Source organism: Aspergillus fijiensis (genome assembly GCF_003184825.1).
Source record: "Aspergillus fijiensis CBS 313.89 unplaced genomic scaffold BO72scaffold_14, whole genome shotgun sequence".
Classification (NCBI taxonomy): Eukaryota; Fungi; Ascomycota; class Eurotiomycetes; order Eurotiales; family Aspergillaceae; genus Aspergillus; species Aspergillus fijiensis.
Window position 1 is genome coordinate 244,337 of NW_024468990.1, and position 23,874 is coordinate 268,210.

At 51.4% G+C, this 23,874-nt stretch overlaps 7 protein-coding genes across 7 annotated transcripts; 2 read left to right on the top strand and 5 right to left on the bottom strand.

Moving 5' to 3' along the window:
• The first annotated feature begins 431 nt into the window (after window positions 1-431).
• Window positions 432-2,485, top strand: BO72DRAFT_52496 (MFS transporter). Its single transcript, XM_040949921.1, has 5 exons — window positions 432-655; window positions 713-733; window positions 852-909; window positions 977-1,036; window positions 1,113-2,485. The coding sequence occupies exons 1-5, from the start codon at window positions 533-535 to the stop codon at window positions 2,393-2,395; spliced, it is 1,545 nt and encodes a 514-aa protein (XP_040803130.1). The 5' UTR covers window positions 432-532; the 3' UTR covers window positions 2,396-2,485.
• On the bottom strand, window positions 2,485-3,123 carry BO72DRAFT_52559 (uncharacterized protein). Its single transcript, XM_040949970.1, has one exon. It carries the CDS (start codon window positions 2,893-2,895, stop codon window positions 2,575-2,577), a length of 321 nt encoding a protein of 106 aa, XP_040803131.1. The 5' UTR covers window positions 2,896-3,123; the 3' UTR covers window positions 2,485-2,574.
• Window positions 3,124-3,351: 228 nt separating this feature from the next.
• On the bottom strand, window positions 3,352-9,554 carry BO72DRAFT_373894 (protein kinase RIM15; the record flags this gene model as incomplete). The annotated part of the gene is made up of 2 exons (XM_040941104.1): window positions 3,352-8,928; window positions 8,985-9,554. 2 exons carry the CDS (start codon window positions 9,552-9,554, stop codon window positions 3,352-3,354), a joined length of 6,147 nt encoding a protein of 2,048 aa, XP_040803132.1.
• Window positions 9,555-16,199: 6,645 nt separating this feature from the next.
• Window positions 16,200-18,281, bottom strand: BO72DRAFT_494479 (GMC family oxidoreductase; the record flags this gene model as incomplete). Its single annotated transcript, XM_040948473.1, has 5 exons — window positions 16,200-16,252; window positions 16,323-16,818; window positions 16,876-17,758; window positions 17,817-17,846; window positions 17,899-18,281. 5 exons carry the CDS (start codon window positions 18,279-18,281, stop codon window positions 16,200-16,202), a joined length of 1,845 nt encoding a protein of 614 aa, XP_040803133.1.
• A 638-nt stretch (window positions 18,282-18,919) lies between these two features.
• Window positions 18,920-19,483, top strand: BO72DRAFT_425386 (uncharacterized protein; the record flags this gene model as incomplete). The annotated part of the gene is made up of 2 exons (XM_040942905.1): window positions 18,920-19,183; window positions 19,298-19,483. The coding sequence occupies 2 exons, from the start codon at window positions 18,920-18,922 to the stop codon at window positions 19,481-19,483; spliced, it is 450 nt and encodes a 149-aa protein (XP_040803134.1).
• A 234-nt stretch (window positions 19,484-19,717) lies between these two features.
• On the bottom strand, window positions 19,718-21,298 carry BO72DRAFT_425387 (C-3 sterol dehydrogenase/C-4 decarboxylase). The gene is made up of 2 exons (XM_040942906.1): window positions 20,610-21,298; window positions 19,718-20,528 (listed from the first exon to the last, which is right to left on the bottom strand). The coding sequence occupies exons 1-2, from the start codon at window positions 21,183-21,185 to the stop codon at window positions 19,866-19,868; spliced, it is 1,239 nt and encodes a 412-aa protein (XP_040803135.1). The 5' UTR covers window positions 21,186-21,298; the 3' UTR covers window positions 19,718-19,865.
• Window positions 21,299-21,767: 469 nt separating this feature from the next.
• Window positions 21,768-23,732, bottom strand: BO72DRAFT_52617 (ubiquitin-conjugating enzyme E2). The gene is made up of 8 exons (XM_040950007.1): window positions 23,544-23,732; window positions 23,445-23,478; window positions 23,246-23,340; window positions 23,160-23,181; window positions 23,013-23,109; window positions 22,946-22,957; window positions 22,723-22,891; window positions 21,768-22,664 (listed from the first exon to the last, which is right to left on the bottom strand). The coding sequence occupies exons 1-8, from the start codon at window positions 23,574-23,576 to the stop codon at window positions 21,807-21,809; spliced, it is 1,320 nt and encodes a 439-aa protein (XP_040803136.1). The 5' UTR covers window positions 23,577-23,732; the 3' UTR covers window positions 21,768-21,806.
• Between the last annotated feature and the right edge of the window lie 142 nt (window positions 23,733-23,874).

Here is a 23,874-nt window from a genome sequence, read left to right on the forward strand (position 1 = left end):
TCCGAGAAAAGTCATCACATTTCATACACATATAGTCCCGGAAGCATCAACAACTGCGGGAAAAGCGACTATACTCAAACTACATAATAGAGAACCGCCCAGACAATTCCAGACTGACTGACGGAAGCCCGCCCATTTCGCAGCGCAGAGAGATAGCAAAGCTAGCTCAACATGACTCAACACATTCGCCACGAGCCCGGCCCATCCATCTCCAAAGGACAGACAGCAGACACACAAGATGGAATGGATCCTGCGGCGACCCAAAACCGGTCTGGGCGGGCACCAGCGTCGCAGCGGGGCCCGCGGATCCCGAACGCTACCATATCATGAGTAGCAAGAACCCGGTTATTTGGATGGAGCGTTTTGTTTCACAATCAACAGGCTCAGGCTCAGGCCCATTATGCTTGGCAGTCGCTATTGGTTATTTTTTTTCTTAAATTGCTCTTTTTTCTTTTCCTCGTGCGGAAGCAAAGCAGGCATTCGGGAGAAATAGTGAAACAGCCCAGCCCTCACTTATCTTGTTCGCAGAAATATGCCACCAACCTGGCGTGGCCTGTGGCCAGGCCATGATGGGACTCCGACGCCTCCGAGGTTCCTGAAGTTCAGGTCCTCCGATGGCTTTATCATGTTCGTTGTGTCTTTTGCTGTGTTCACGGTATGTCTTTGGATAATGGAGACCTATGAAAACCATAATGATTGACGTTGAAATTAGGATATTCTTTTGTATGGGCTAGTATGTGGATCCCTTCAGAAGGGCGCCGCCCCCCCCCCCCCCTCCCTGCCCTGTGATCTAGACTCTTCTGCCAGGTGCCGCTTGAATGCGTTTCCGCTCTCTAACCTTATTCTCGAAGATTGTCCCGGTTGCTCCCACGGCTCTTCATGAAAGAGTGGGTTTGTCTGTTGATGAAGGTACGTCATTACCATGAGGTGTAGTCGTGTCAAACCACTGATCATTTTTATCAATGTGATGGCACAGAGCAAAGATGGACGTCCATCCTTCTAGCTCTATACGGCGCAGCTTTACTAGCCACCTCGCGTGAGTAGCCGCCTTTACTTTATTTCCCCCTTTCATCATCTTCAACCCAACTTCCAATACTAACTATCGCATGCAGCGGTTGCGGGCTACATAGCGGACCGCTTTGACTCCCGCTACTGGCCCTTGATCACCGGCCTGGTAGCTCTGGGGGCATCGACCGCGTTGCTCTGCGTGGGGACGAACCTGACGCTCTGGATCCTCGGCCGACTGTTTCAGGGCGCTTCTGCCGCTATTGTCTGGACGGTGGGACTGGCGCTGATGGTCGACACCGTCGGCCGGGACGGCCTCGGGCAGGCGATGGGCTACATCGGCATGGGCCTGACCCTGGGCATCATGGGGGGCCCACTCCTCGGCGGCGTCATCTACGGCCGCGGGGGTTACTACGCGGTCTTCGGGCTTGCTTTTGGCCTCGTCGGCGTGGATATTGTCCTCCGGTTGGTGATGATCGAAAAGAAGCATGCCGTCAGATGGCAGCAGCAGCAGCCACCGCCGCCGCCGCCGTCAAAAGACAAAGACGCAACCCAGAAAGAAGCCGACCAACCATCCTCACCTTCCTCCGCCTCATCATCCGACACAATCCCCGAAAAGGCCTCCGATCTCGAGCAGCAACAGCAGCAGCACATAAACCCCCCGCAACCCCAACAAAAACCAACGCAAGCCAACGCAATCACGACCCTCCTCTCCTCCCCACGCATGCTGGTCACCCTCTGGACATACTTCATCATCTCCCTAGTCTTCAGCTCCTTCGACAGCGTGCTCCCGCTCTTCGTCGAAGACACCTTCGGCTGGGGCCAGCTGGGGCAAGGGCTGATCTTCATCCCGATCTCGGTGCCGCACCTCCTCGACCCGGTGGTCGGATACGTGAACGACAGGTTCCCCACGATCCGCCGGTACCTGGCGGCGGGCGCGCTGGTCGCCACCGTGCCGGCCATCGTCGCGATGCGCTGCGTGACGGCCAACGCCCTCAACGACAAGGTGCTGCTCTGCGCGCTGCTGGCGCTGGTGGGCGCCTGCCTCGCCGCGCTCATGCCCCCCGTCATCGTCGAGGCCTCGTACGTCGTCCAGGAGAAGGAGGCGCGCAACCCCCACATCTTCGGGAAAGGTGGCGCCATGGCCCTGGCGTACGGCATCCTCAACGTCGCCTTCGCCGCCGGCACCATCGCCGGCCCCTTCTTCGCCGGCTTCATTCGCCAGACTGCCGGCTGGGCCACCATGACCTGGGCGCTGGCCCTGGTGACCGGCCTATCGGCGGTTCCCGTCGTCTTGCTCCTGGGCGGGTTTCTGTTTCACAAAAAGAGGGGCAGCAGCGAGAAGATGGATGCCGGTGGTGGTGGCGGTGGTAGTGGCTCGAGCGATTGAGAGAGCGGCTTCGAACAAAATGTCTCTCAGATGATGCTTGTTATATACATACATTCCGGTAAGGACGAGGCGGCGGATCTCACGACATGTTGATACTTCCTCTTCTCCTCTCCTTTCTACATACATACATAGATACTTGTACATAATGATCAAATGAGTTCACAAGATGTGATTGAATTTTAAATACTCAACTCCGGGGATGCTATATATACAGGACCTGGATAGAGATATTGAAAAGAAAACAAAAAGGCAAGAGAAGAAGAATGACAGAAGATAGAGAGAATGGCCATGGGACAGGGCATTAGCAATGCGCCACATATATCCAGCTTGCATCGCAAAACAAATCCGGTCGGGGAAGTATATAGATAGTTGCAACCCGATCCAAATTTTGGGCAGAATTGCCAGAACCAGTACGGTATACCCCCACCACGACTTTTTTTCTTTCGATATTCTCTCTCCATTCTCCCTCCCACTTTTGCTGCAGAGCGACAGTCATACATACATACAGGCAAAGGGAGATGCAATTTTGAGGATCACGGAGTGAGTAGAATTGAACCAAGAGTTTGAACACAAAGGAGAAGAGAGAATGATCTGGCAGGCGAACAACGGGGTCATGTCAAAAAGAGAACGGCGAGATGCAGATGAATGAGTCCCAAGCGGACAAGAAGAAAGATGACAACGAAAGAAGAAGACAGAAAAAACATTCAGACAGCCTGATTGCGGTGGTTCAACGCAGAACAACTCCAGAAACACCCGCTCAGCCTTGACATGCATGCGAGAAAAGCAAAATATCTGATAGCACGAAGAAAAGTTGAAACAGGATTCTCAGGGGGTGTGTCTGATGAAGGACGGAGGTTTTGTGAGAAACAGGAATCGAAGCAAGCCGGCCCGGACGGCAATCGTACAAGACAGCGACGGCGTCTATCTTTCTAGGACCAAATGACGAGATACTTATTCTATCGCTGAGACTCATCGTGAGCAGTGCCAGAGTAGAAGCTGGGCAAGGGGGTAGGCAAAGGCCGAGGTGTCGCTTCGGCGTCTGTAATCTGATCAATAGGTGCATCGGGGGATAAGTCTGCAGCAGAGTAGGTTTCGCTTATTTTGGAACGGGGAGTGTCGAAATCGTCTTCCACAGGGGCCAGGTCAAGATTGCCCTTCGGAAAGACGACCGGAGGCGTGATATGCCCTTTTTTGAAAGGCTCAACGTTGGGCTCGTGAATGGTACCAGGCGCAGACCTAGTGTCGGGTGGAGACGATTCATCCAAGAAAATGGCAGGTGGGTCCATCCTGAATCCTAGCTCTCGCGTTGGAGAGTGCTTAGGGCTATATTCCTCTTCCTCCTCTTCTTCCACAGTGCTGATGATCGTCTCCTCGGGAATATGGAGGCCCTCGTACTTCCTCTCCATAGTGAAAGGGTGAAGGCCACCGTGCTCTTCGCTATCACTGATTCCAGAAGAACCACCACTCCTGCGTCTTTCCATGGACTCTCTCTCCTTCTTCAGTAGCTCCTCACTGCCGCTGACCACGCTTCCTCGACTGTTCGTCCTCATCATCTCAATGCCCAACTTGGAACCCGGTCGATGGGTTCGGTGACGTGGACTACAAGTTCGCGAGGGGGTATTGCCTAGCTCTTCATCCTCGTCATCGCCGGACTCGCCGCACTCATACCGATTCCTCTCCAACGACTCTCTCTTGGCACGAATTGCCTCGCTAGATCGCTGTTTGTGGGGGGTCGTAGTCGCCTCCGAGGGGACGGTTGCTGGGGCCGAATCCGAGTGAAGCAGGTTGGGGAACGGAACTGCCTCGGGACCGCTCCTGTAGCCAGCATCTGTGCTTCTTCTGGCCTTATTCGACTCTTCGTTTATGCCAAGTCCGCCCTTGCTAGGGGTCCAGTCGTCATTGTTCCGACTCACAATCACAGGAACATCATCAGTCTTGACAGATTCCATGTCACCAAAATAACTACTACCGATAGAGTCCTCGCGACTAGATCCTCGGTATGAGCTAGAGGGAACATGCACAAAGCCAGAGGATGCCGTCGAACTCGGGCTATGCTCAACCTGACTCGGAGGTTGGCGGAGCATAACTGGTGCTGGCATTGACAGGGGATTGTAATCCTTTGGAGGTGGCTTCCACTGACAGAATTTACACAGTGCTTCAGTCAACTTCGTTGTCGTAGGAGGTTTCTGGATTAGGGAGTCAAAATGGTGTGTTTCTGGTAAATCTTTGAGATAGCCTGTGACTGCAATGATAGGTGTATGTCGGTTCGCACTGCGAGTCTCGCGTACCATGCGCGCTACATCCGCACCATTGACTTGTGGTAGTTTGAATTCTGTCATGATTATATCGAACTGGATATCACTCAGGGCATAACGCATAGCCTCCGCACCATTGACAGCCGTGATTGTGCGACATCGAAGCTTTTCGAAAAGACGTTCCATGACAAGTCGAGAGACGGGATGATCCTCACAGATGAGCACGTCCAGAGGCCGGAAGAAGGGCCCCTCGGGGAAATTGATCTGAGAGAGTCGCCTGGAGCTTTGGCGGCGCCGTTGGACCTTGAGTAAGGCTTTGGTTCGAGGATCTTCGTTGTCCGAAGAGGAAGGAGAAACATCAAATAACTGACTCCGGCGTTTGTGATGAGTTCCCACGTAGGTCTCCTTTGCCAACGACGAGGAAAGATCGCCATCCTGAGAGCCAATGGTTTGTGACCTTGTTCGTGATGCGGGGGCACTGCCGTGACGTTGTCCTGAAGGAGTTTTGTCAGGAGAGTTTCCTGTAGCCCGCGTGGTCTTGATAGGTGATGACGCAGTCGATCCAAACTTCAGGCTTGTCATTCGATTCGGATCTGCTGTCGTCGTTTGCAACGAGCCGGTAGACTGAGAAGATGACGATCCTGACGTTTTCCTGCGCTCGTGGTTGTGGCCGGTACTGAACTGGACAAGCAATGGGGACGAAGGTTGAGATGGGCGACTGGGCGATGAGTTGGCCTGACTTAGGGCCGAAGGAGAGGATGGTCTGTTGTTGCCCTTACTTTGAGAGAGAGTCCGCTGCAAAGACATTGGCAATGGACTTCCCTCGAGAGAGGGCGGGGGAGCGGGTGCAGCTTGTTCTTGTCCTTGAGTTTGGGATGACTGAGCACCGGCAGATGACGGATGGCGTTGCTGAGCCTGCATCGCTTCTTGGCGCAATTTTTGGATCACATCTTTATTGGCTTTTTCGAGCATGGGAAGGTTCTTGAAAGAGAAACTGCCGAAGTCGTCGGCAGGGGCGGGCTCGCTCAGCCTCCTGCTTCGTGATTCTCGCACATGAGGCGGAATGTGGAGGGGCATCAAAGGCCGCTTCATTGCGTTGACTTGAGAGCGCACCTTGAACAATGCATCATGAGGCCGATCTTGAGGATATGGCCCGGCAGTCATCGGTTGTGGAGGCGTTGTTCCGTCCTCAGTCTCTTCGGTAAAGGCCTGAAGAGTAGCGCCCCGAGTATCAAAATACTCCGTGTCTTCTGGATTCTCGATATTTGGCACGAACTGCGCTTTGTCCTCTAACAAGGTATCCCAGTTGATATCCGAAAACCATCCGTGGCTGCGAATCTCGGCCCCACCATTTGGATACTTCTCCTCCACATTAGCGCCAATACGCTCTCGAGGATTGATGGTCATCAACTTGTTCATCAGATCTATCGCCTCGTCTGACGCCAAGTCTTCAGCTTCCTCAGGCCAATTGATCCTACGGTGAAGTATGTTGTCGAAGACCTCGTCCGGAGTCGCCGCATTGAACGGTGGATACCCAAATAGAAACTCAAACATGATGCAGCCCAAAGACCACCAGTCACTCATCTCATCTTGACCGACGCCGTTGATAGTCTCCGGGGCCAGGTAATCCGGGGTGCCCACGAAACGTCGATTGTGATCCTCGGGGTCGAAGAGTGCCATTAGAGGGGGCATCATCGACTGTTGAGGTGGAGTGCTATACGAAAATGAGTTGCTCAGAGTTGGCTGGAAAGGGAACAAATGAGGAGACTCCCCAGCCTCACTCTGACTCTCCTCCTCGAGCGTGTGGTTGGCTGTGGGAACAGGGACGGGCATCGAGCCCTGGGTTTCACCGCCCTCGTGGAGGGATAGTTGCTTGAATATTGCATTAAGGCTCTCGCTAGCTCCGCTGTCACTTCGATACCCTGACGCTCGCCGTGAATTTTGTCGGCTTGGTCCGTTTTGATTGAGGTTGAAATAGGATGGCTGAGGCATACTGCCCGCCGCATCGGGCGTAATCAAAGGGGTCGAGCCTGGCGAAGCACCGCCTTGAAAATCAAAAGATGCCGAGCGCGAGGATGTGATCGATGTCGTTCGAGGTAGCGATCCTTGTTTGAGTAGATCGGGCGCCGGCTCGTGGTTCATGCTCTTCAGCACACGCTTTTGACGCCCAACGAGTCCCATGCGGGACAACCCAAAGTCGGTCAGCTTGAGATGACCTGTCTGATCAATCAGAAGATTGTCAGGTTTGAGATCGCGATGCACGATGCCCCTGCTGTGAAGGTGCTCCACGCCGAGGACTACTTCAGCGATGTATTTTTTGGCCCAATCCTCAGGCAGTCCGCCCAACACTTTGACCAGCGAAGCACAGTCACCTCCGTTGAGATACTCCATTACCAGATAGAGATAGTCTTTACTGGAAAATGTCCAGTAGAGCTTAGCGACAAAATCACTCTCGCCCTGCCACATCATGATTGCACGTTCCGCCTTGACATTGGTTACTTGGTTTTTGGCAACCATGTCCGCCTTCTTCAACACTTTGATCGCAAAATATTCTCCAGTTGCCTTCTTCTTCGACAAATATACACTGCCGAACGCACCTTTGCTGATAGGCTTGATAATTTCAAAATCCTTGATCGAGAGCGGAGCTGGTCGTGGCTGAGGTTGGCTAACGGAGGACAGGTGTGGCGACACGGGCGGTTTGGCAACGTCAGATGACGTTGCCGACGATTGTCGACGATGGTGACGATAATGGAGCTGAGCCAACTCATTCGCATTCGCCGATGGCGACACTATTGGCGACGGCAGGCTATCAGCACCGCTAGAGAGACGGGCTCTAGGCATTCGCAGCGGCGAGTGAGGACCAGAAACCCTCGCGGGCGAATGTTGCCGGCGGGGAGAACTCGAAAGCCCAGGGAGCACTAGACTTCGACGCTTCCTCTCCAGACTTCGATCCGAAGATGGCGAATCAGTCCGCATGGTACCGGGAAAAATGGAAGATGGGATACTGCTGTCACTATTTTCACCTGCATCAAGTTCAAGCAGCGACAATCCCCGTCGAGAGGGCTGCGACGTTCCTAGCACGCCAGCGATGCTTTTATGTGAACGGGGCGTGGGACATTCCATGGGGCTGTTCGATCCAGTGGAGACGGCAACCGAGGCGCCTGAGGATTTGCCTTCCGACTGCGAGGACTGGAGCCGATCAGGGGAGTTCCGCATGGACATAGTGAGGGCAGACATGGGACCTGGTACTGTCGCTTCCCGTTTGGCGTACAGAATGGGACTAGCTGCAGTGACGGCAGGATTGATCTCTGGCGGAGCATCATCGTCTGAGGCGCTAGAGTCACTGAGCTGACCGGCAGCGATGCGCTCAGCTTTACTGAGTGCTGCAGTGATACACTCTTCTACCAGGATGGTGTACTCGATACGAATGCGCTCGGCGTATTCCACTATTCTCCGATGGCGAATCACAGCATCCACTTTTGCCTTCGCAACCTGCTCTGTATCCGTGCAAAGGGCAGCCAGACCCTGTTCCTGCTCAAGAGTATTCGAGCTAGGTGACTGCCATTGTATGACCTGTGAGATGCGCGATTCTGATTGCGGAGACAAGGTACGGAAGTCATCACTACTATCGGCTCGAGAAGACTCCTTTATCATGGGCATATTGATTTCCAGGGCCGTATCGCACAGGTCAAGGATCAACTCGACAATTCGAGCCAACGGGCGCCGTACTGCGAATGACCGTGCTCTGGCGTGTCCGATACCCGAAGCTGAATGATCCCTTGATCTAGGGGGCGTTCCAGGAGCAGAGTTGGCGCTAGATGCAGACCCAGATGAGGGGGCTGATGCCATTGGAGATGGCCCAATGGGCAGTCCTTTATATTCTGGTTGAACCGGTGGGGGTGTTGCACTTTCTCCAAGGGCCAGCGGCCTACCTTGCCTTGCCTCTAGCGCGTCGAGCACCCGGACAATTGCATGGCGATGCTCATTGAGATTCTCCTGGGCAATCTGAACATCCATTTCAGCACGATGTTCTTGAAGACATAGATCGGAATGCTTCTCAAACCACCACGGTGTGATCTGACGTTCACATATGCGACACAACACCGGGCTTGGGGCAGGGTGTTTGGAGGGGTCAGGTTCGCTGGCCGCAGCCTCCGCCAGAGTCGTCAAGTAGTTTGCCAACACTTCCGCACCAACACCAAGGGACTCTACCAGCAACGGAGGGAGGTCGATTGTGATTTCTCTCGGTTCCGTAAACGGTCGCAACATCCACATCGTCTGTTTTCCAGCCCATTAGTACCCTGTTTAGCTGTTGATCGTCGGAGAAAACCTACATGACCTGTTCCATCAGCCGTACGGTCAAAGACCATGATTCCTTGACCTTCCATATGAAGGACATCATTGCGGTTCACTTCCTGCTCAGGGGCCTCTTCTCGAGGCTCCAACCCTTGAGCCTCCCCTGTCTCTTCTGCGATCGACTCCGTAACGGGCGGCTCCGGCGAATATTTCAGGACCGAGTCAGGCCCTAACCGGACGGCAAACCGAATGAAGCGGCTATAAGAATCATTCTCCTTCATGCTCTCTATCGTATCGTGGAAGACATTTTTGTTGCCGACCAGCAGATCGGAGATCATCCGTCCTTCTATCGATTCCGGGGAGGTTCCCACGACCTGCTTCCACGACGGGCTGACCCATTTGACACGGCCATCGAGGCCAAGGTCGACAATGACGTTGAGGGTTTGTTCCGCCGCTTCCTTCAGCTCCTCCCGTTCTTCCCGCATATCGTCGAGACTTGGGGAGCGAGAAGGTGAGAATCTCGAATCGATGGCTCGTGCTTCCTGCCGTAAGGCTGCCACGGCCGGAGGCGCGAGGTATTGAACATCGTCGACGCCATTGCCCGCCATGCTGAACAGGCAATGCTGGGAGGGTCGATCGAGGGAGTCCGCGGGGGTGGGAGATGGCGACTAGACGAGGTGTGCAGTATTCGAAAAATAGTCGGATATCGAAATCAAACAACTGAGCAGCTCCGAGCCGGACCGTCTGCCGGGCAGAGCGGGTGCCCTTGGATTGAGAGTTATGGATTCATCCGCAGCATTAACTGGCCATGGCTCGATAGCGGGGAGTCAGACGACGAGTGCGAACGGGCGCGAACGAGCCAGTTATTGATTCCGACCGGACAGCTGGTTTATTTTATGCGTGATAGGTGAAAATTCGACAGGAAAAGAGAGGATAGAAAAAATGTCCTGGGATCACGTAAGGACAAGAAGGCGAAAAAGAGCAGGAGACCAAGAAAGAATAGCGGCTATGCGGGGGAATGGCGCGACGGAGCGTCAACGCGAAGCCAGGGTGATTGACGATGTCAACCCCCCGAACGAGGTCGACAAGATAAACTATGGATTCAAAATTGAGGAATGGAGCTCTGGGAATTCGAGAGCCAAGCTAAGCTCAAATCCACATAAACCGAGAGAATATACAAGTCAGCAGCAAAAGAAGGATGAACAGGGCGAGGGGATGCGGTTGTCGGTTCTGGTTGATTGGAAACACCACAGGATTTAAGAAAAGGAAACGAAGGGCAGCGAGCAGCGAGAGCCGAAACAGAGACAAGACAGACAGACAGTCAGTGAGTGTGAGAGTGTGAGATGGCTGGTAACAAAAATGGATTACCGAGCTAGTACGGGAAGGACCCGGCAGTGGAGTGGGCAGCTGCCCTGCAATAGGTGAGAATTTGGTATGGTTCCGTCACATCCATCCGCTGGCGGGAACAGCAAGAGCGGAAATCTTACCAGAATACCCAATCAATACCCACCTTTTCAGCTTATCGGAGCCCGACATTTAAGATTGAGTGAGTATGAGGTTCGAGGTTCAAGGTTAGGTATTGTAATTGACTTTCTCAACTCAGGTTATTCTCCAACAGAACACAATCTAGCCTCTACAAATTGAAGTCACATCCCTTTTTTTTTTCTGGGCAGGTACACTCCATTCGGTCTGTCGAACACTGAAACTGACTCTAAGAGGCGTCAGTCTAGTTGGGGCCGTTGGTGACGGTGAGGATCCAGTTCGGTTGATAGCATGATTTGACTTACGAGTAGACACTCGCTCGTTCACTCACTCGCTCATAGTTAAGTTAGGTAGTTAGTTAGTTACAGTTTGACTAACTAATCAACTGACTGACTGATCCACTTGCTGCTCATTATCAAAGGCTCCGGTCGATCGTTCACACCACGCCTCTCCGACTTAGGACTAGAACAGCTAGGCGTTGACTACCTTTTTTTCCTTCTCCATTGCTGGCCAGCATTGAGTGGTTCCAGCTTGTTATGTTGTGTTGCGTTATATGAGCAATCGATGGACAGACAACTTTCCCCCCTCCCTCCTTCCCCCCGCCTCTGCGCCCTCGGGGCAAATGCCACACATCCATCGCTACAGTTCTACTTGGAAACCAGCTAGCTGATTTATTCAACCAACTAATTAGCTTAGCTAGCAGCAGCAGCAGCAATCCATATCACTATGAATACATGTAAGAATTCTATGTACCGTTAACGAGCTAAAATGCACGGGCTCGGATAGCGTCAGTCGGTTCATCATTTCAGTATCTTGGCTCTTATCGTCGACTGACTCCGACAGTCAGCCATTCGTGGGACCCTCCCAGGCCTTGCTGTTCGAGAAGCAATCCTAATCAAATGATCCCTGTTCAACGCCCGCTTTGCGATTCGACTTTCGACCCCGAGACACGGCTCGTTTCCTAGGATGCCATTATTTACTAACTATCCTGAGTGACAAAACTCGCCAACAAAACTCGCCATCAACAACATCATAATCATCGTCATCGTCATCATCGGCCAGGAACCAGCAATATTCCCCTCATCTCATTCCCCATACGCACCCTCCCTGCTGCTGCTGCTGCTGCATCACCACGCAGAATGCAAGCAGAGCCCTTCCCTCGTACTTACGTCGCTCAGATGATGGTTCCCTGGTCTCGCAGCCTGCCTAAGGGATGTCAGTCCGAACCACAGACGACACCTTCCGCAGCCACGAAGCGCCACTCCAGACCCCGTCTCAACGGTCGGACCATTTCCAGTTCATCACGCTATGCAATAAATCTCAATTTTCTGGAAGTTCTGTGCAACCTGAAACTTTTTACTTATGGTTCAGCCCTCGCGACGGACTTTGTGGAATGTTGGTGAGGGATAGATAGGGCAGGGGGGGGGGGAACTGCGGTGGTCCAATGATCGGAGAAAGCCCTCCACGACCTTCATTTTACCTCGCCTTCCAACGGTGTACGTGTGTTTCCCTGCCTAGAGCCAATCGTTAAACATCATTCGGGGACCGTCAGGACGTCACCGCCCGCCCAAAACGACATTTGATGGACCTCAGTCCATGGAACCAACCGAAAAGAAAGTGAGTCTCATCTACTCCCTCCGTTCCAGGGATCCCTCTTGCCGGACCCAGCCAGCGATCTGCTCACTTGACTTCGCTTTTTGCCCCGTTCGATAAATCATCGAGACCGGAACAGGGGATCTGCTTTCTGGGGGAGGATCGACCCAAAAGGTTGGCCCATGGTGTGTCTGATACTATTTGAGGGAGGAAAGTCCGTTGGTAAGCGAGGTTTAGGTCGGCTGCAGTGCTGCGCAGCAGCAGCAACAGTATGCAAGTGGCACGCAGTCCGGCCGAGGGGTGGTCACTGGCCGACGAGACAGATCAGACTGTAGAACCACACTCAAGTGGGGACTATGTAAGTACACGGCAGGTAGGTCGGCATCTGCATTTGTTAAGGATTTACAATTCGAGCGCGTGTTGGATCTCTTGAATGGCCAGGTTGAGGATTGAGTCGTGCAGGGATGGTATTCGCGAAGGGTGATGAGCTTGGACTGACTATATCACCACCATTCAGGCCATCTTACCCTCAAATCCGAGACTCGCCAGATCATGAAACCCTCAAACTCGCTCATCACGACGGGGGGAAGGTCATGCAATCTAAGTTACATCTCCTGGTCTTATCAAGGAAGCACGGCTGAGATTTTGATGGAATCTGCGGGGTAAAGAAAGGTGGGGAGGGCCCAAAGCTGATTTGATTGATTGACCGATTAATTGCTTGATTGCTTGAACTGGGGCTGGACGGCAAGAGGCAAGAGGCAAGAAAGCGGATTCCCTGAGCGAGTACGGGAGAACAATACTTACTGTCAGTCAGTGGAGAGGGCGCAAAAGACCTTCTCTTGACTTTACTTTTTGGTATCAATTCCTACTATGTATAGATTACTGGCCGCCGCCTCCGACCGCGCATACTACCTATCAGACCAAGCCATGATCAGTCCAAGTTTATTCCCCCCCCCCCCCCCCAATCTCCCGCAAAAAGCGTCTTCATCCTAGCCATGGTAACGTTATTTGATGGTTAGGCAAAGCTCGATCATAATGATGACAATGGATGTTGATGATTGAAGTGTGGACCTTATTGTCTCACATCATCCTCCCAAATCTGGGGGGTGCATACCATACCTATACGCCACCACTCCCCTTCCCAATGAGCTGGTACAGGTACACAACGAAAGCAACCTCTTCCAGCCTGCCTCAGCATTCTAGTATGCTTTTTTGATCATCTTCAGGACTGCATCTGGCTCGTACCGTGCGGAAGTTATGATCTCATCTTCTGATGAGCAGGCTGTTGGTTTGTTTGAACCATGAAGTACTGCGTTCATTTCACATCAAAACTAAACAGTACAGTACAGCACTTCTACTCCGCCGCAAACAGGAACCCCCCGCGACAAGGAGCGCCGCCTGTCAATCCTTACCCAAGACAGGGTTCGCAGAAGAGAAGCCGACGTGTGATAAATTTAAACATAGCAGATAACAAGAAAACACCAAAGAAAAAGCATGATCTTCTCTCCATGGTTTGTGGGGGATAGATCATCCAACCTTAGATACTGCCGACGTCCAAAGTAAGAATAGCTACAAATGGCTCTGAACTATGCGGAGTTCTGTACAGGTACACTACCCTCACATCTGCCCTCCTCCTCTACAGAAAATCTTCACGGTTATCCCCCCGCATCTTCCCCAAGACCAAGACAATACACCTAATCTCCCCAACACACAAGCGAAAAGCAACACCCCAGAACCAAACCCTTAGTAATAGCACTGTAACCTCGAGGCAACCCGTATGAGCACGAGATCATCTGACTACCAAAATTCAAACCCCCCCCCCCAAAAAAAAAACTAAAATAAATCTAACATGTAGTGAATATATACTGCCAAAACCTTAGCAGACCCCACGAACAATAAACAAGAGTAGACCACTGCATTTAGAGTTTCTGGTCCTCTCTCTCTCTCTCTCTCCTTCCTCCCTCCCTAAGTACAAGTTTAGTACTACATACATACTTCCAGAATTCCATACTTCGACCTTTTTTTTATTATTTTTTTTCTGCCCGCACACCACGCACACCCTCTTCCCCCCCTTCAAACCTATTTCGACTTTTATGCTCCTCGTGCAACGTTTCCCTTTGAGTTTTGGAGTAAACACCTTACTATGTATTATTATTATTGATAGTATGAGTAAAATGCACCTTAACTTAATTAACCAGCACGAATCACCAAGTAAAGATAACCAAATTGTGCCAGGACTGACTTTCTCTTTAACAATTCACCCCCAGCTTGCTTGCTTGCTTGCTTCGTTGCTCAGCAACTATCTCAGTCCTAAACCCTTAACACTCGAGTACAGTAACCTACCCTAACTCAATAAAGTCTCCAGGAACAGGAATATCAACCCACCGACCGGGACCGGCAGTTTGGCAGCTACTTGGTACATTAACTGTACAATCTGGATTTCTTGTGAAATCGTTACTTACTACTTAAATGGCTGCCGACCGCCGAACGGGGCAGTACCATACACGTACCTAGGACATTTAACTATCTCTTCTCACCCCGTGGGAACGTCACCAGTCACAAAGGGTGGAGGGGAACGGAGGACGGGGAGGAGCAGAAGGACGAGGGAGAGGAGGAGGAGGAGGGGATAAGTCAACACAAACAAAGAACCTCTACCTAACAAAAGCTTTTCCCGTTTTCGCTTCGATGGCGCTGTCAACCACCCACCTCATCATTATCACCTGTATGTGACTATACCACGACGTCCTGTAATAGGATATAATATACATAAAAACAGTAGAACAAGAAGAGAGGGTGGGAAAATAAGGCTCTGACGTCTACCTATCAATGTCATTAAATCTCGCCTGTGGAAATCGACATGGGAGGATCAGAGAAACAATAACAATAAGCACGGAATAAGGGAAGGGTGGTACCTCTTAGTTACCTAGTACAGTACTGCACACAAGTGCCAATTTCAGCCCGGCTCTCGAGTACCATACTGATAGCACCAGAGATAGTATGTACAGGTGGGTGCCATCAATCGCATGCCATACATACAACGCAGGAGAATCATCCTGTTGATAATATGAAATTAAAACCTCCGCCTACTCTATCATTCCACCTATCTAACTAGCTCAGCCCTCAGCCCCCAAGCAAAGACTAGTTGATCAGTTGAACTGCACTATACCAGAGGAAAAAAAATCATCACTATCTCGACATGGATCTCCAACACCCCTGGTCTCCTTAACTCAATCCCTATCTCTATAAAATCATACCATTCAGATTGCTTCCCACCACAAGCAAGAGAGGGGGGAAAGCAGATGCAAGTTACAAACGGTCGCACAAATGATACCATCACAGCCCCCCTCCTCCCCCTTCTTGCAAGTATTGTAGTACAGTGCAACTAGCCGAGTCAAAGATACATGAACCTCGTCTATCAACACGTAGGCCTAGGCACTCGATAGACCCCCGTGTTGATGCGTGCCGTGCACGCCATCTTGACCAACGCCCCCCCTCTCATACTTTTGAAAGCTGATCTCACAAGTTGTTGATCCTCTGAGCCCCCCGAGGAGTATGTGAAGCAAAAGAAAAAAGGACAAGATGGTTCATTCTTTCTCGCGGTGATAGGATGAATTTCTGATCTCGTTCCCCGGGTTGGTCAGGTTTTCTTTTTGAACACCCAGGGAAAGAAAAGACAAGAAACCTTCGGTTCACTTTGGGGTCAATTTACACACAGTCAAGACTACCTGTTCCTGCAATGTCTAGATTCAATAGCCAGAGAACTTGACGTGGACTGAGGAAAAATTGACTTTGAGCTTCTCAGCCCACACACTGGGCTATCACATGTCAGATGCGTCGTGCAAAGCTCGTGGGTGCGACCCGATCCTGAGAGACAGTAGTTACTGTACACAAAGCCTCCACACTCATCCATGGCAATATCATAATTGGTTGATTAGTTGAATATATGTTGGCTAATTGACTGGTTGGTGAATGATCGCTATTATGCATAATAATGGTGCAAGAAGCCGGTACTCAGGACGTACTTTTGTTGAAGTAAAAACCCATCTCCACTCTGCCCTTCCCTGCCGTTAAACCACCATACTATATATCTCGAATCACCGAAAAAGCAAGAAAACAATGAGGAATGAGCTGATTAGCGCACTAAGATATGACGTTCATTAGTCAACAACCCGGAAATGTCACTCGTTAGAACCGCCTATGATATCAGCTGCTATCTTCTCCGCCAGCATATCTAGAGCAAATCAAGTCAGCATGATTGCATACTTGTCAGGGACATTCTTCTCTCATGGAAAGCGACATACAAACGACCGATTGAGGGTGTCCTGGAGGTAAGAGCGGGAACGCACTTGCGTCCACAACCCTCAACCGACTCACACCAAATACTCTCGCCCGGCTGTCCACAACAGCCATTGGATCATTGCTGGTTCCCATCTTACATGTACAGGCAGCATGATAGATGGTCATGACGGTGTTTCGAATGATTTCAAGGAGTTGCTCGTCGGTTTGAAACTGACTCCCGGGGAAATACTCGTCGCCCTCGACAATCGGAGCAATTGCCTGAAAAGCCTCACGAACCCGTCGGTATATGGCAACACAAACTTGTGCATCGGACTCTGTCGCAATCCAATTCGGATTGATTATAGGAAGATCATCTGTGTCGCTGGAGGATATTGTGATGTTGCCACGAGATGTGGGTGCGATGAGCGTGCCTAGAATGGTCGCATATTGTGCCCCGTCGGTAGGCTGGCTGAAGAAAGGGTTCGCAAAGTCACCTGTGTAAAGGGCCGCCGAGATGTACTGCGCATGAATGCCAGTGAGTACAAATTAGGAGGCCCCCTGAGTCGGAAGACGTACCTCTGCCTCTGGCCAAGTGGGAGCAAACCACGATAGGTGCTGGCTCGTCTCGTCCGAAAAACCTCTGCGCAGGTGCTCTGGGATCTTTTCAAATGCCAGATAATCGCCGCCTGGATTAGTCAACACACCTCGTCTCTCGTTGATGTATACAAGGACCTGTTGGGCGAAAAAGGCAGGGTTAGTGGGTACGCTAGTTAGAGTCTGCATAGCAACTCGATAAGTAGGCCCGAACATAACATGATCCCACATGTTCTGTCCAACACCTGGAAGATCGACAATTTGCTGTATGTCATGGTCGCCCAAGATATCTGTGGGCCCGATGCCCGAGACCATCAGAAGCTGTGGGCTGTGGAAAGCACCTGCAGAAACTATAATCTCGCGTGTGGCTCGCAGAGTATAAGTCGATGTCGTGTTGCCGGTGCGAACCACCACTCCTGTTGCTTCCTTATTGGAGTTAAAGAGGACCTTCTTAGCCATTGTCTTTGCATATAATTTGGTCTTGAAAATACTGTCATCAATTTGCCCGAAGGCGGTCTCAGAGCTACACCTGGTCCTCTCTGATGGGTGAATGGTCAAACTGCAGTACTGAGCGCCCAGTAGCGTGCCGCTGTTGAAGTCCTGGGTCTCTCCAAAACCTATGTCATGCATTGCGCGCTCCATCCAGCTGGAGAATGCGACACTGTCCACGGGGTATGATACCTGTAGCGGCCCGCCCTCAGCGAATGCAGCTGGGTTATAGCCCGCCGACGCGTTGAGAGGACGCTCCGCGTTATCGGGAGGCGTGAAGGCGGTCGTACGCTGGAAGAACGGAAGGACACGATCAAAGGTATAACTGTCGTCCTGAACGAGCTCAGCCCAGCGATCCATTGTGCCAGTGTCGGGTCTGAGTTGCACCCACAATTAGTATAGTGGCAAAGGACTAGTAGGGTCACGCAGCAGACCGGTTGTATATCATCAGATTGAGTGCGGATCTGAGTCAAGAAATCAGCATAGCTCTGAGAGGGTCAACATTCAGAAACGTACGATCCACCCACACATTTCCCTCTGGCATAATGTATATCACGATAATTGGCACTGGGAACACTTTTCGCAACAAATCGCCAGTCAATAGGGCTCGCCGTGTTCACATTCGCTCCAATACCAACGACAGCCATGCCAGGGATCTTCGCTAAAGGATGAGCTGTTTCGTAGAAGTCTCCAGCTTCGACAAGCGCAACGCTAAAGCCATGCTCGGCCAAGCGCGCTGCCACTGTTACTCCTGCAGTACCGCCGCCGGCGACGATATAGTCGAAGACAGCATCGACATCGGGATCGCCTTCCTCTGCACGGTGCAAATGAGCTGCAAATCCGTGAGCTCCTGTGGCTGCGATCAAGAGGTAGAGGACGAGGCGGGACAGTGACAGCATGATGCGACGTTTTGTGGTTGTGCGATCTCAAGGATGATGAAGGGTAGCAGCAACGACAGAAGCAGCGAGCACCTCGGGCTTATACATGATCAATTACCATAAGCACAGGCAAGAGCGACCCAGTGAGGGGGCACTCGTTCCACTCCAGGAAAGCTTCTTCTCTGCCAGAAGAGAAAAGCATACAAGACTAGTAAGGTAAGTGGGGTATAAAGTCGGGGTATTAGGGATAAACGGTGACACAATCGAAGATAGAGAATGAGTGCGGTTAGTTTTTCTGTCGATCAGGCTTTCTGCAATGGTCTGCGATTCGTCGCTGCGAGCTTGGTGAATGTCTGCGTACATCGAGCTCACTGCACAACAGATGGAGACAAACGTGGTGAATGGTTTGTTTGCACCGATGGCTGTCAAACGACCCCGACAGCTTCAGTAGAGACTTTAAGAGATCTTACCCTTCGATCATCATCAAGAACATCATTGATACCGCCATCTTTTGACATCTATCCTCATCATCAATAGCACTATCAGCTCTACAACCATACTCATCCTCGCGCTCCGCTTGGCTCTCTATTCTTATCCTAGAATACCTATCTCAAACCCCCAGACTCAACACCAACACCAACCTGACAACCAACCTCACAATGACAACCTCCAGATTCTGGCTCGAGTTCCCCGACTTCAAGCCTAACCCCCACGCCCCGATCACTGAGGAATTCAAGCGCCTGGCTGCACAGAGGGGCTGGAAGCCGGGCTCCAGGACCTGGCGCAAGCGATGGAACGCCTTCGTCAACATCGAATACGACCGAATCATCGGTAGCCGCCTGGCGTCCCTAGAGGAATGGCGCAAGTTGTGTGCGCTGTTTGACCTGCCTGGACCATTTCCTTCCATCACAAAGTGCAAAAAGGTATGGACGTTCTTCCTGTCCGTTGCAAGACTAGAATAAGGAGAGCAAGAGAGGTAGAAAGCTCTTTCGCTTTGAGTACAAGAGAGGCTGACAACGGTTGTTCAACCTCCATAGGCATTGTCGACAGTGCATGTCAATCTGGTGGACCTTATCGAATGTCGACAATTGGACACGAAACCGAAGACCTTCGCCAGCGTCGCGCAGCTTGCGAAATATACCAGGGACACGGGGAAGTTCTTCCACAGGACCCTGGCGAAGCAGGACAAGTTGCTCAAGGTCTTCTTGAGGAAATTGGCCTAGTTGCCCGCGGAGAAGTGGTGTTTCCCAACTGCGTGTTAAGTCCATCTATCCACGCGCTCGAGATCCCCATGGGTCCTTCCTGTCTGTACGAATAGCTTTTCGTGTGCGGCTTCGGTTGGGACATGTTGGATAGCAGTAGACAAGGTCGTGAGGCGGCATGTGCGGTGATTCAAGAAAGCCTGTAGATAAGATAGACATATGCTCGGCAGAAAGGTTTATCAGTAAAAAGCATCCGTTCTCTCAGTAGATTTCGACTATTGCTGAGATTGAGATAAAGACCAGCCTGTTTTCATGCATTAATAATTACGGACAGGGTCCAACTAAGATCAAGCGATTTGTAGGAGAAAATCAGAACGTATATTACATAGACTCGATGACCCGATCACAGCGCCTTCTTCTGCCCCTCAAGTCGCTCCCTCTCGACAACATATCCGACTGCGCGAGCAAGACCCTCGTCAACCGGAACAATGGCTCTGTATCCCAGGCGGTACTTGGCCTTGTCACACGAATAGTAACGTGTCATGCACGAATAGCGCACCATACGTCTGGTCAGTCGGGGAGTCTTACCAAAGAGCCCGAGGACCGTCTCTGCAATCCCGCCGATGGGGCCGAGAGCACTCTCTGGGAGCTCCCACACCTGATGGGGCTCTACCACCTTGCCAGTGAGAGCCCAGGCAGCATGGGTCATATCCCAGAAATAGACCGGCGAGTCGTTGGTGATATTGAACGCTTCTCCATCCACCCGCTCATGATCCAGGGGTCCACCCTGTCCAGCCTCGTAGCGCGCATGAGTCGCAAGCAAGCGGTACGCAGCGAGGGTGTGCGAGTAGGCGACATTGCCCACGTATGTGAAGTCGAACAGGTTGTTGTTGTCTCCCAACTGCATTCGGAGGACGGTTGGCGAAGCCTTGGCAGCGTGTTCCAGGATCTTGAATGTGAATGTCGTGTCCTTCTCACCGTAGATGCCAGCGGGGCGAACAGCACAGGTGACCATTCCAGAGGGCGAGGCGCGGTTGTACTTCAAGGCGATTTCTTCGGCGTCGGCCTACCCGCAACACATGATCTGATTAGCAATTTATTTATGAAACGGTTTGGAGGGGCAATGCCCAGGGGCTTTCGAACGCACCTTGGTTTCTGAATAGTACTCCAGCTGCAATGGTCCCCTGATAAGTGGCCATTCTTCCGTGACATTGATCAGGTCACTCTGCGTATCATGGACCACGGAACTCGAACTCGTGTAAACAAACGCCTTGCACTTTCCGCCCCAGTCGCCACGCTCACCACCCGCAACCTCCAGCAATGTCTTGGTCCCATCGACATTGACCTTGCGCAGTAACGGCTTGTTCCCTTCCAACACGTTCGCGGTAGCGGTGTGAATGACGACGTCCGGCTTGACGGCGCGGAAAACGGACAGCATGGACTCGACAGAGGTGATGTCTCCATCGTAGTACTCGGCTCCAGGAAGACGATTGTTCGTTGTCCGGAGGTCAACAACGGAGACTTTTGCTATGCATCGAGGGTATCGATCACCCAGCTTGGGGTAGTCGAATCTAGTATCATCTTGCGGCTTGGGAAGTGCGACACTGGGATCGGTTTCCGAGGGGAAATTGAGTAATTGGTCCACAATATGCCACCCCAGGAAGCCGCACCCTCCAACCACCAGAACATTGCCCAATTCGAGAGTAGACCGCTTAGTAGACATGATGGAGGAATGCCGAAAACAGCCGTACGGTAAATGGTGTGGGGGGAGAGGAAAAGAGGGCGAAGGAGACGGAGCGATCGAGTTAGTTGGTTGGGCGGCGTGGACCAGACGGAATACGGATTGGAGGTCCGCCTCCAGAATCTCCGGATCAAAGCTCGGGCCTCCCGCTAGAAATGCCACACATGAATCGTCCATGACTATGAGGCTAACATGATAACGAGACTACCTATCTTTGCATTCTTCTAGTGTTCATTCTGGCATGTAACTATAGATAAGGCTACTAATGCAAGTAACGGAACGTAAACTCTTCAAAGAAAGGACATTGCAAAAGCATTCTTTTCCCAGCCGCCACTTTTCAAAATCATACGCCACTCACAGTAAACACCCATCTCTCCAACATGGCAATGCCGTCCATTCATATCCCTGTAGAATCATTCTCAGAAGCGCGCAAATCTCAAAGTACAAGGGAGAGTTGATGTCACTGAATGTCATTCTAGAAAAATATGTCGAAGCCGTGACAGCCCTTTTCGTCGGAATAGAGTAGAACCTAACCAGCAATCTGGGTCTGTCACGGCCTCGCAGCGTCGACGAAGCTAGGAACATTCGAGCATTACCGCAAGCTTACTCCAATGCTCTCTCAAGTGAGCGTCTCAACTCGCGGTTGTATCTTCTTCGATCCTCGGGTGTTCCCCAGAATAATCGAGAGGCTTCAGGGTTCACTGTTGTTCGTGGATCATAAGGCGGGTTTTCTTCCTCCAGAGCTGCCACGATACCGTCGATATGGTATCGCATTTCCTCCGACCGCTGAGGGAAATAGCACAAGACACCATCCGGGCTTACACGAACATGGAAGAAGGAAGTTCTCATGGAAACTCGCGGCTGCACTTCTGGAAACTTGGGACTGAGGCGTATATCGATCTCAAATATACCGCCATCCAGATGCGTCATGGGCTTGCCAAAGTAGATGAGCTTCCACACGAACGGATTGTCGTCAACCAAATTCAGGTCGATTGTGAAGTTATTCTGGCTTTTCATGCTCTCCATAATCTGTTCGAATTGGCGCTGTAGGTTTACTGCAATGCCCCACTCCTGCTCTTTGGCCACCAGGCCTTCGGCAGACCAGTTGGAGCTTTCCTCATTAAGTGCAGTCTTTATTACCACCAGCCGCTGCTTCAGCTCAGCATAATCGAAGTGGCCGTCCATCGAATTGTTGGCCTGTTCGAAGGGCATCCTTGTGAATTTCTGTTTACGTGGATTTTCCAGCATGGCAGCATCTATTGACTGCATGTAGGCGCTAAAATACCACAAGAAACGTCTCTTGCGAAAATCGACGAAAGGAACGGAAGAGGGCTTGTCTTCCTCCAACAGTTCCCGTTCCTCGTTATCACTGAGTGAAGTACTCGCATCGCTTGAAGGGGTGATACTCAGAGACGCCTCCAGTGGCTCGATCACCGCAAGCCGAAGTGTCTCGTGGCGGATCTTTATGTAAATTAGAGCTTGGCAGCTACCAGCAAAGTGTGGAGAAGACAGAATTCACCTTTGCAACATAATGTTTCGAGTTTCGTTTATCATGTTCCGACCTTGCAACCTCAAACCCAGGTTCATTCTCGTAGGGATTGGAGGACATCAAGCTTTGTATCGATATCAGGATCGACTCGAGGCCCTGTGCAGACGACCATTGCTCTTCGCGTGATCCGCGCCATGTTCTGCGAGGACGTTATCAGCCAGGTCTAACGCCGATGGATTGTCAGGCTTCTTACCCAAGGATCGATCTGAGTCAACTTATCAGTTATCAGAACCCTCATGCAGTCGCTAGGGGAAACATACAAGCAAACCTTGCCCGTAGCATAGATATTGGGGTTGAACCGGCACCTGCCACAGTTTGTCGTTAAGGCTCGAACGTTTGGCGGGTGGGTAGGGTAGTCTGCGAATTGTCAGGAGTGAAAATAGTCTTAGTTGGGCAGGCTTGCTGACCCCTCCCAAACTTGATTGAGAACTAGACAGTTGAGACCCGATTAGCACTGGAATAAAAAGAAAGAAGGCAGGTAACGAAGCCTGACCTCGAAGAATCCAAACTGATATGGCGTATCAGGAGGCCCGAGAATGAGAGCATGTACATTTCGGATATCTGAATCATCGTAGTGTACAGCCAGAGCTATATGAAGACCACAAAGCCCTACTCGTCAGCAAGTTTGAACGTCTTCCAGTGCTCAGGTCCACTGAGGCGTATATGCGCTCATGCAGAGATGAAATACTCACATAGGTCTGCCCCTTGCTGGACCTGTTTGATCTCCTATAATCTCTCAAAGACATTTCATCAGTCAAGTGAGCTCATGACAAACAAAGGAACAAGTATACCCTTGTAAGTCGTAGGATCGCCTGATTCGACATCCTGACGGGGAGGCAAAGCACGTATAAAGTAGTCGATGAGCTTGTTGGTCGACTAGAAAGTTTGTCTGAAGCTATCGGAAGGAGCGTGAGATAGATTTTGATTCAAGTTCGAGCGCGCGCGCGGGGAAAGGTCGATGAGATCAGGATGAGGGGATCTTAGAAACTGTCTGAAAGAAACTGAAATCAAGTGTAGAGAATATTTCTATCCGATCTAGGAAAATGCCTTTCCGAAGTGGGCAAGAGGTTGAATGGAAGGTCCCAAAAGGCATTTGCATAGTTGGTGAATAACAGTTTGTTA

Coding starts and splice junctions, on each gene's coding strand:
- BO72DRAFT_52496 (XM_040949921.1), top strand. CDS start 533: ATGCCACCAACCTGGCGTGGCCTGTGGCCAGGCCATGATGGGACTCCG. Junction 910..976: donor GGGTTTGTCTGTTGATGAAG/GTACGTCATTAC, acceptor GTGATGGCACAG/AGCAAAGATGGACGTCCATC. Junction 1,037..1,112: donor AGCTTTACTAGCCACCTCGC/GTGAGTAGCCGC, acceptor TATCGCATGCAG/CGGTTGCGGGCTACATAGCG.
- BO72DRAFT_52559 (XM_040949970.1), bottom strand. CDS start 2,895: ATGTATGACTGTCGCTCTGCAGCAAAAGTGGGAGGGAGAATGGAGAGA.
- BO72DRAFT_425387 (XM_040942906.1), bottom strand. CDS start 21,185: ATGTCTACTAAGCGGTCTACTCTCGAATTGGGCAATGTTCTGGTGGTT. Junction 20,529..20,609: donor AGTACTATTCAGAAACCAAG/GTGCGTTCGAAA, acceptor TGTTGCGGGTAG/GCCGACGCCGAAGAAATCGC.
- BO72DRAFT_52617 (XM_040950007.1), bottom strand. CDS start 23,576: ATGTCGAATCAGGCGATCCTACGACTTACAAGG. Junction 23,479..23,543: donor CGATCCTACGACTTACAAGG/GTATACTTGTTC, acceptor GAGAGATTATAG/GAGATCAAACAGGTCCAGCA. Junction 23,182..23,245: donor ATCAGTTTGGATTCTTCGAG/GTCAGGCTTCGT, acceptor TCAACTGTCTAG/TTCTCAATCAAGTTTGGGAG.